The 11,984-nt window shown below is 28.3% G+C and overlaps 1 protein-coding gene across 2 annotated transcripts in view; it reads left to right on the top strand.

The window, feature by feature from the left end:
• Positions 1-11,984, top strand: part of LOC101241717 (uncharacterized) — a 60,677-nt gene that overhangs the window by 5,415 nt on the left and 43,278 nt on the right. The window contains exons 1-2 of one of the 2 annotated variants that reach the window (XM_065795254.1): positions 2,491-2,645; positions 3,986-4,115. In XM_065795254.1, the coding sequence (XP_065651326.1) occupies positions 4,008-4,115 (108 nt within the window). In that variant the 5' untranslated portion in view covers positions 2,491-2,645; positions 3,986-4,007. Of the gene's footprint in view, positions 1-2,490; positions 2,646-3,985; positions 4,116-11,984 lie in introns of those variants that run through there. The other variant, XM_065795255.1, reaches the window with a different exon arrangement.

Genomic DNA, 11,984 nt, shown 5'->3' with positions numbered 1-11,984 from the left:
AGTTTGTACCTATATTTTATTTACTGTATACAAGAACTTTGTTACTAAATCTTTTTTTGTCACTTTATTTTTGTAAATTTATTTTCTTTGCCTAAATATTGTTGTTTTTATTGTTGTTTTGCTTCCTTTAGTCCCTTTTTACAGGGCTGGGCCAAAGTCACCATAACACACAGGGCGACTTTGGCCCACCATTTAAACCACCCAAAAGATACTTCAGGTAAATAATTTTCAAATGGGAGACAGATAGTTCTAACTGTCCTTTCTATGTACTTCTAATAGTACTTAGTGTTTGAGGAAATAACTTTTGTGGATTTCAAGCAATAGACATTAAGGTGGAAAATGGGCCAAAGCCACATATATATATATATATATATATATATATATATATATATATATATATATATATATATATATATATATATATATATATATATATATATATATATATATATATATATATATATATATATATATATATATATATATATATATATATATATATATATATATATATATTATATATATATATATATATATATATATATATATATATATATATATATATATATATATATATATATATATATATATATATATATATATATATATATATATATATATATATATTGGGTTGAGGAATAATTCATGAGCGTTTTTTTCAAATTTATTTTAAACAAAAAAACTACAACGATTTAATCAATAATATACTCTCCGTTGTTGTTTATGACTTCCTCCCATCGTTCAATAAGTTTTTCAATGCCTCGGCGATAGAAATCTCCCGGTCTTGACTCAAAGAATTCGTCCAACCAAGCCCTCAATTCCACGTCATTATTGAACGATACACCGCGCAAAGCGTTCGAAAGCGATCGAAACAGATGAAAATCTGACGGCGCCAAGTCTGGAGAGTATGAAGGATGAGGCAGCACTTCCCATTCGAGTTCTTGAATCGCGGCTTTGGTCATATTGGCGATGTGAGAACGGGCGTTGTCGTGTTGCAGAAGAACGCCATTTCGCCTATTTGGTCTTTTTTGCTGAATTGCTTCGTTGAGTCGGTGCAGTTGTTGAACGTAGAGCTCCGCATTGACTGTTTGGTTGCGCTCAAGCAGTTCGTAATGAATTATGCCTTCCCAATCCCACCATACACACAACATGATCTTTCGAGGATGAAGGTCTTTTTTTGCTCGCGGAGTCGCTTGTTTTTTGGGGCTGAGCCATTCTTTTCGCTGCTTCATATTGACGTAAAGACACCATTTTTCATCGCCAGTGACAATGCGGTAAAGAAAACGCTGTTTGTGACCATGTGTTGAGCGATGTCGAGCGAGCAAACCGGTGGCGATTGTGGAACGTTGATTTTTGTTGTTTTCGCTCAAAGTGTGTGGCACCCAAGCGCCGAGTTTCTGAACCTTGCCCATTGAGTGAAGGTGGTTCATAACAGTTTTTTGATCACAATCCATCTGCTCCGCCAATTTTTTGGTCGTTTGACGTGGATTTTCGTGAAGAAGTTGATTCAATCGCTCTTCGTCGAACTCAATTGGTCGACTGGTGTGTGATCCGTCCTTGAGGTCAAAATTCCCATTTTTGAAGCGCGAAAACTTAACACCTCGATTAAATGCAAAAAGCAAATGGTGTCGAAAATGCTCAGTTTTGTCCACTTGACATTCCATTTTAATGATCTGAAAATACACAAAAATAAAAAAAACTAACAAATCAAAACACACTATCTTGTGGAGCAAAACATTCTCTTTCAAACAACATAAAACATTTTGCCAATGCACTTTATTTCTGCGTGCATTTTTAAATTTGAAAAAAACGCTCTTGAATTATTCCTCAACCCAATATATATATATATATATATATATATATATATATATATATATATATATATATATATATATATATATATATATATATATATATATATATATATATATATATATATATATATATATATATATATATATATATATATATATATATATATATATATATATATATATATATATATAGTTTAAGCAAACGAAGTTATACTAAAGGTTCTTTGTGTTTAATAGATAGGATAAAATTTTTATGCTATCTGTTAAACACAAAGAACTTTTAATATAACTTTGTTTGCCTAATCTTTAAGTAAACGAAGTTTTTATTAAGTGAAAATTACTTAAAGCTTTTAAAAACAAAACAAATATTTTCACAAATACTTCCTTTGTTTCAACATAAAAAAAAACTATCAAAAACCATATATCTCAATTGATTTTAGTTTTGATTGACAATGTCAAATATATGTCAATGGATATTAGGATTAATCCATAATAAATCCATTGTCAGTATATTATCAATATTCATACACTTCGACACTTGTCTCTTACATTCTTTAAACTTTTTAAACGTTGATTGGTTCACTCAGAAATACGTCATTTTCACGGAAAATAGCCAAAATCGCTTCTTAATTTCCGTGAATTTTTACAAGTAATATTAGATTAACAATTTAACCAGTAAACTATTCCTATTAGATCCGACATATTTGTAACATGTCTTAACACCGAAAAAACTGAACTAATTTTTTTTTCATCTCCAAGAAAAAACTATTTCTTTAAATATGTTAAAATTAAAATCGCATTAATAGACTAAGCAAGACCTTCGAGCTAACGGTATGCATTCAAAAATTAGTAGTTATGTCGATAAAGTTACACTTAAGAATATTTACTATTCATTATTCTCATCTTATTAATTTATTATCATTATTCTCAGATATTTTTGTCAAGTTTGGGATTAAGTTGGAAACTGTTGTATTAACGAATTGCAACTGTCTCAGCTTCAATCCATTAGAATAATAAACTTCAGTTTATTATTCTAATGGATTCAGTTAAATCAGATACTTCAGATTTCCTTGAAATGCTTAACAATCCAATATCTCCAGTAAAATATGCTTATCTTCTTTTTGTTTTTAAATCCTTAAGTATAAATTTACCATCTTCCATTACGAACTTTTTTACAGAAAGTAGACTTTTACATTCCTACACTACTAGAAATATATACAATGGAAAACTAAATATACCATCTTTAAGAACCCAGAAATTTTTGGTTGATATGTTGAAATATTTTTGTATTTTGTACCACATTTGCATCTCCTAAAAAAAAATGCTCGATATTTCCCCCCATTACCAACCCCCTTTCTCCCTTGGATCCGTCCTTGATTATTGTTACTATTAAAATATTCTTTTAGTTTTCTTTTCATTGTTATTTTTTAAAATTGTTTACTTTTTTAAATGTTCTATGTGCTTTAAACTATGTGTCTATGTTCCATGTGTTTCAATGTAGGTCTTTGTGCTTATTATTACTTATATTTAAAAATCGGTGTCACTCCTGTAAACTGACTTCTGTATGAGTGACACCATCCTAATAAATCATTAACTTATTGTTATAAATAATTTTATGCTTATAACTACTATTAAAAAATATATATATTTTCATTGTAAACATACTTATTATTACTATTACTAAAATTTGTGTTAATTTTGTTATCTTCACTATTATTATTATTATTACTTCTATTATTATTGATATTATTTTTTTATTATTATTAGTGTTAATACTATTGTAAAAATGATTTATGGAAAATAAAAAGCTTGTTGTTATTGCTGTTTTTGTTGTCGCTGTTGTTGTATTTTAAACAGAGTTTTCATGTTTAAATAGAATATTAATGTTTAAATAGAATATTACTATTTTAAGCTCTTGTGGCTAAAAATTATAATACTCTATAGTATTATAATTCCGTTTATAGCTTTTAAGGCAGTGAAATTGTGCCAATTGTTTGAGCTCTATATGATAATTTGTGATTTCTTGTCCCTTTAGACCTTATGCCCATATAAGAGAATAGTGTGTTTTTATTCCAAAAAAAGTTTTTATTATTATTATGTAGATCGAAAATATATTTAATAAAAAATGATATTTTCTTATTCCAAAAAAAAAAAAAATTATAATGATCTAGATCTGAAAATATTGCATCAAAAATGAGCCAAAGGAAATGGGATCCTCATGCAAGTATAATTTGTCCTTACGATCCACTTCACATTATAACAGCACAAAGATTTCAAAGGCATCTTCACAAATGCAGAAAGGTAAATATGATATTAAAATTTATTTGGTCAATAAACAATACATTAGGCATATTTTTGTACTAATATTAAGTTGTACATATATTTAAAATAAACAAATACAATCTGTATGTTTATATATATTCTATTTAAAAAGATTTATGATGAAGAATAAACTTTATTTTGTTTTGGCTGCTTTTTTTATTTTGTTTTACTTAAAGTATATGTAACTTTTAAGAGAATGTCAACAGTTTTGAGCATTTTTATAAGCAGTATATTTATATATATATAACTTATTAAGTTAAAATCCAATGGGAATGTTTTAAACTTTTATAATTAATTAGAAAGAAAAAACAGCAATTTGCTTACTGTTGGTTTTACTACAACTTTAGGAGATGGAAAATTAAGGACCATAGTTCTCTAAAGTACTGCATATATAAAATTTACTTTTTTTCAAGTCTGAAAAACTTTTACATTGTTTTTGTTAACTTCAAACCTGTTTGAAAAAATTTGAGAGCGAGATTTTGTTGTTAATATACCTTATCCTCTCCTTTGTTTCTTTTGAATTTTATTTTAAACATGTACAAAAATACATGTCTGAGATTTAAAATTTTATGATTTAATTTAAACTATTGTACATAAAATAAACTAAAGTGCATAATGTTAATTGATGTAAATTTTTAACACAACGTTACAAATATTTTTGTTTTATATTTTTAAAAGAAATAAAGTGAATTAAAGAGAATAGCAAATTACAATGATCATATAGTTAAATGCAGTCATATAATGAAATACAAAGATTGCTTTCACCAACAATAGTGGAAAACATCTTTGGTGCAAGATTGGGTGGGTTGATTAAAGTATGACTCTCCAAGATTTGAGATAATGAAACTTCCATCTAATTATTTTGTACTATAAAAGTTGTGTTAAGAATGCTGTCCTCAATGGACAGTATTCTTATTCATTTCTTGTAACATCAGGAGTTTCTCAAGGTTCTATTCTTGGCCTTATACTTTTTTAAATTTACGTTAACAATCTCCCAGAAATTCTCACATCTAAGGTGGCATTGTTTGCTTCTGATACTACCTTTTTATTTTGCACCTGTTTATCGTACTCTTCACTTTCTTATTTCAGATTCTATTCTTTATCTCTATAAATCTCTTATCTGTCCTTGTATAGAATATTGTTGCCATATCTTCAGATATGGCAACAGTATCTTCAGATATGGCAACAAATCTTTTGATGACACCCTTCCTTTTTTAGACAAGGTGCAAAAATGGATTGTAAACATAGTTGGACCTACTCTTGCAGCCTACCATCAACCATTGTCACATCATTGTAATATTGCTTCTCTTTCTCTTTTCAATGAATACTATAATGGGTGCTGCTCTAAAAAGATAGCAGCTCTTGTGCCATTTATTAAAATTCATTTTTATGTTAGTCTTTATTCAATTAAGTCTCATCTTTTTATTGCGAAGTGCTTCAAATATTTGTTTAAGTTTTTTCATTGAACATCTTTGGAATTTGCTCTCTTCATCTTGTTTTCCTAAATCATATAATATGCAAATGTTTTAAGTTGTCTGTTATTCTTTATCTTGCTTTATAAACTTCCAGTAAATTCCAACTCTAATAGTAGTTGCTTGCAACCATGTTGGAAGTGATGATGTTTTCTAAGAATCTAAAAAACAAAATTTATTTAATTTCTCAGAAAACCTTTTCTTTTTTTAGAGAAACTTTTTTTCTTAGAGAATTTTGTTTGTTTTTGTGTTATGTTTTATTTCTAAAGATTCTTAGTGTTTGTTTGATTCAATTGTTATCCTTCGATTTGATTAAGTCTACTATTATTTTTGTGACTGTTTCAACTAAGCGTGGTTTTAATTTACTTTTGTTGTAGAATGCTTCATATTATTTATCAAATATATTTAAACATGCTTAAAAGTCACCAAAAAATAACAACTTAAATCAAGAAAACAATTTATATTATTTGAATCTTGTTTAATTGTAAATAAGAATAATATTTCATATATATCATGAATTAATATATATCATGTTCAGGGCTGATGACACTGATTTCGAAGTGGAGGGGCACAAGCATTAATGTTTCAAAAAAAAATCCTCTATATCTAGAATTTTCTTTAAAAAAAAAAGAAAAAAAGTTACTTAGAAAAAAAGTGGGGGGACAGAGGAACCCCCTGGTGTCGTCGGTTCTGATGTTAACAGGGAGTAATATAATAAGTAATATAGTAAATAATTTTTTTTTATATAAAAAAAAAAATTATTATTTCTTTTAAATAGCAGATTTTTAAAATTTGCGTATATTCATTATATTGCTATATTCAATCTTTTAAGGTGCATAAATTAATTCTTTCAAAGTACATATATTCATACTTCGATGTGCATACTTTCATTCTTTCAAGGTATATTCACATTTCAAGGTGCATATATTCATTTGACTTGACAAGTATGTAACTTTACAGTAATATTTCATTATTAACTCTTTGACCTTTGATACAATACTTTTAATACAATACTTTTATTTTGATTAAACAATAAGATTGAACTATGTTCTGGTGCCAACAGTTTTTTATGCAGCATGAAGAAAAAAAAATTCTAAATGCTGAGCACATCATTGAATTTGGTAAAACCATGTTATAGTAAAACTAAAAAGTCTTTAAATTTGTAGAACTCAAGTTAGCTACCTAATGAAAAATAAGTTAATACAATTAATAATACAATTATAAATAATAAAAAAATAATAATACAATTAGTCAAAAATTCCCACTCACTTGTTTATTAAGAATTCTATTTCGTCCTTCTCTACCCCCACATTCTTTTCTCATTCCCCCCCCCCCCCATTTATGAGATGTGGATAAAAAATCCCACCCATCCTTTCATTCCCACCTCACCTTGTGTTAAGCATCTGAGAGTAAAAAAAATTTTTTCAAAAATTGTAAAAAAAAAATAGTATTAAAAAAAATTAATAATAAAATAGTAAAAAAAAAATTTGTAAAAAAAATAACATTTTTCAAAAATTGTATTTAAATACCTCTTAATTTGTACTATATAATAAAATAACACTGGAAATAAAAATTTTGAATAAAAAATACTTTAAGAGTTGCCCCCAAGACCCTTAAACATTTAAATAGTCCCTAATGTTAAAAAATGTATATATATATATATGTTTTATAAAAAAAGTTTAATAAAAAAACACAAAAAGTATTTTTAAAATGTTTTTTATAAAACAAATATTATTTTTGAGATTTTTTTATTATTTCCCTTCTTTTGAGTACGAGGTTGACACAGTTCACAAATATAGGTTTAGGTATAGAGACAGCATACAAGATATACAAGGTATACAAGATATGACCCCTGTGCTGATTCTTCATCTTATTATTATCTTTGTTGAGTTTTATTATGTGTAAACTAAAACTAACCTGTTTGTATATTTTAGTTTACATATATTTATATGAAGAATAAAGCCTTTTATGTTGGCTTAGAAATAATTATAGACTATTAAATTCACTACACTACAACACCGAAATTTTTAATGGATTTAGGTCATTAATATCATATGTTTTAAGGATCTTTAAAAAAATCTAATGAGTGGCTTTTTTTGAGAAAATTTTTTAAATTTGCAAAAATTTCATATGTTTTTCATAAGATTTATAATGGTTTTGTTTCTTCAATTAGTATTTAAATCAAAAGTATGATTGATAATACAATGTTTATTAGTTTTAAGTTACATATTACAAGACTACGACATTATTGTTAAAAAATCAATTACAAAATAACCTTTATTAGTACATTATAGCTTTGACAATGTTCTTTGATTACAGGTTTGCACTACTTGTCGGTCTTTAAAGAACAGATTATTTTCAATTAAAATTTGTGTATATCATATGACTTTGTGTTATTACAAAAACATTGACTATTGCATTGTGACCTTGATACATTGAACAGTATAAATCCTGATTTCTATGGTACTGGATTGTCTGCAGTTAACATATCATCAAATGTACTAAATTGAAGGCCTTATGGTGGTACTGCGATATTGTATTGCAAAAGTCTTGTGGGCTGTATTAAAATTGTTGAATCACTTGAATCAAGGATTACATACTTGTATATTGTTACCAATATTGGGCTGGTGCTGCCTATGAATGTATAAATGTCGTTTTTAGCCGGCCCCGGCTGAAAATAAGACTTTTTGAAAATCCGGCCCTGGCAATATTATTAAATTTTGCAGGGGTTGATAGCCAGGGCTGTAAAAAAATTTATCATACTTTAATATATTATAATTTTACTATTACTATATATTAAATACTGGCATACATTTATATATTTTTAAACTCTAATTTATTTCCAACAAGATTGCAAGCAACCACTATTAAGTAATGAGTTACTTTAAAAAGATTTTACAGCATGAAGGGACAAACACAGTAAAAGGATGCAACTTGTTGAATAAATAGCAAATCAAGAATAAGTTTTGCTTTATTGTTATAGAGATGATAGCTTGTTTGAGCATTGACCATTATAGTATTTGTAAAAAAAGAAAGAAATGCACCCTCATAACAATGGGAGAGTCGCTCCAGCTTGGCAGATAAAGCCGGTCTAATTACATTTACAATGTGCTTTTAGACTTTGTCTGAGAGTAAGAGGGTTGTTATTTGTCAATATCGGAATGTCAACAATATTATAATTTTTTTTTGCAGTAAATAAATGAGCTTTGTTGTCTAACAAAATTTGCAGATTTTAAGTTCAGAATTTAAATCCATAAGCCACTGCAAGCCTGAAGATTTTTTGTCAACACAAGAGTATAAAGTTGAGTCATCAGCAAATAGAGCCACTTTAGATTTCATTAAGGTTGTTATTGTAGATAAGAAATAATACAGGAGCAAATATAGAACCTTGTGGTACCCTTAAAGTTACTTAAAATAAAGAAGAGGGTAGGCTTTCAAGAATAATTTTACAACTGCAGTTATAAAGAAATAATTTAGTAACCTCAAAACCTTTACATAAAAAATTATAAGAAACTAATAACAGTGTGAAGAGTCATCATAGGATACTTGGAGAGGTCAAAGTGTTTTCTAGAGTTTTGAAAAATTGGAACCATTTATTTATCATTTTTTAAAAGTTTAACAAAAATTAAAGAGAGTTCCGGAGAACACTTTTTTAAGACTTTAATGGAAATCTTGTCTAAAGCAAAAACTCTTCCATCAGGTTATCCTGCTACTGGTAACATGTAACCCAGTTAAGCACAAATCACAATCTGCTTTATGTCCTGCTATCTTGTATAATACATCTTTTTAGTCAGAGGCTAGAAGATGCCACTTCGACTTATAACACTCCCTGCATTGAGGCTCTTGATTGAGTAGAGGCTAGAGATGGTGTCTCGATAAAAAAACTCATCTTGGGCAGATGTTAAATGCATCCGGCTATTGTCTTGTAGAAGGCCTCCTAAGCAAAGACTTAAGGGGTAAACAGATTCTATATGTTGACCAGCCTCGATGTATTTTTAATACATTGTTTCCAGTTGAGGATGTTAAATGCTGAATCTTTTTCATCAATGCAGTAGTTTTGCTTGTGTCTCTGTTTTTATGACTATCCGACTCATTCTATTATCTCCTAATAAGGGTACAGCTCTAAAACTCAGTTTTATGGTTCTGAGGCTGGCTGGTAATCAGGTTTCCTGAACTCTGTGTCAGCTCTCAGAGAGGCTGATTCCTTCAATAGCTGAAAAAAATCTAAGTGGGTCATTCCATGCCAAGTGGTGCAAAGGTCCCTTATGGACCATCTCAGATTTTATTGAAATTTTTTGATTTTGTACATATATATGTTAAAAGCATGTTTTGAAAATTTTAGATCAATATCTAATATGGTTCTTGAGAAAACGCTATTTAAGTAGTGGGCTATTTTGCATAAAATTTCACTCTACAAGAAAAAAGGGTTTTTTCATCATTTTTAACAGCCAATAACTTTTGAACAAGTTAGTTTTATACTTCAATTATTATAAGATAGCAAGTGTGCTGTGGATACTTTGAAAAAAGAAAAAAAATATTATTTCTGGCATCTTAACTTTTTCCATAATGGCGGGCTAAAGTTGATTTTTTTGTTTTAACAATAAGTTTTTTTGTGATTTTAAAGACCTTAATCTTAAAAACTAGTTACAAAGTTAATACAAATCAAATTTTCTGCTGATCTCCATGTGGTGGATAAACATTTTTAAAAAAATCAGTTGATTAAAGAGCTGCATTCAAAAGTTATAGGTCTCCAAAATGAGTCAGATCGAGATTTTCTTAAAATTGATCTGTGATGCAAAGCATCTGTTACCTAAGATGGCACTTTTTTTTTTTTATAAAATTTTTTAATTGCATCAATTAAAGACTGTTAATTAATAAAATTCAAAAAAATTAATGGGTGCTTATTTATAACCCCCAAAAGGTAGTCTCTAAAAGTCAGGTAAATTTTCCATAAAATTCTGAAATTGACATAATAAATAAATGCATTGAATTATATAATGTTATTTATTATGAAATATCAATTAAAAAATATCAATGCTTAAAGCCTTTTAATCCCTTTAGATAAAGAACTTTTAAATCCCAATAGATAAAGTCCCCTCCCCTCTGTCCCCTCCCCTCTTTATAATACAATAATTTTTTTAATGAAAAACAAACAAAATGTTTTTAAGAAAATAAACAAAAATAATAAAATTTACAAAAAGTTAAATTTTTCAAATAATAAAATAATCTCATTGATTTCTTTTAAGTCAATACTATAAAATCTTCCTCTGTTTGACTGGACTTTAAGAGATTGCACTTTGCATAAAATATGCATTAGAGGTACCCAACAAAGATCATCTCTGCATGGCCACGTAAACTTGTTACATAAAGACTTTTTCATGAATTTCATATTAAGATCTTGATGCTCTTCTGAAATACTAAGAATATTTCCTAAATACCATTGAGCATCGTAAACGCAGGCCACATATTCTCCTGGTGAGTAACTGGAAATTTTATTAATATAAATTCTGCAAGTAGAAAAATCCACATTAGTGCAAATAATATCAAATGAGACTCTTCTTATTTTTATTGAGGTAAGTGACATTGGGATAAAACTGTGGTGGTTTTGTGTCCCAGGTATTGTCAAACAAGAACGATATCTCTCTTCCAAATTGAAGTTTGTAGTATGTGTTTCTATTGAAACTTTGTCAACAAAAAAAAAAGATATTCCTTTGACGTGTTGAACACACCAGCTGTACATTTTGCTTGGTGTGTCAATAGGATCGTTTAGTGATTGTAGACTGGCTCGTGCAACAAGACGTTTCACTGTTCTACCAACACCATCACAAGGGCTTTTACCATGCGATGTTGCAAAAAAGTGCCACTCTGCAGTCATGTCAAAATCGTGTTTATGGTAGCATAAGTTGATAAGATTTTTGTAATTTTTATATTGTGATGCAGCTCCATCACTAAAATAGATAATGTGTTCAAATGTTTGTAATTGTTTAAGTTTATCAATAACATTACCGATAAAGCAATGAACAGCATCTGTTCCATGTTTCAGATGATCTGATATAACACAATAACTTTGACTATCAAGTTTTCCATCTTTTATAAAATACGCAACAAAGGGGTGCACAGTTGCTTGGCTGTTATTCCTGTGAAAACCTTGCACTGCATCCTGTATTAGAAAACTATAGTTTTCTGCAAAGTCAAGAAGAACCAAAGCTTGATTTTCTTTTAAATTAGTTTTCAAATGTTGGTAGTAGGTGGCTTGACTTTTTGATATAAAATGATGCACTCGTAAACTATCTAACTGTTCATAAACCATTTCAATAAATTCATCTAAAGGTAGAGTTGCTGGTACTAAAGTACATTGGTAATTTGATTTTTGCCA

This window comes from Hydra vulgaris, chromosome 04 (assembly GCF_038396675.1).
Source record: "Hydra vulgaris chromosome 04, alternate assembly HydraT2T_AEP".
In the NCBI taxonomy this organism is placed as follows: Eukaryota; Metazoa; Cnidaria; class Hydrozoa; order Anthoathecata; family Hydridae; genus Hydra; species Hydra vulgaris.
Note: the sequence above shows the minus strand (reverse complement) of the source record. Positions and strands in the feature narration are given on the sequence as shown.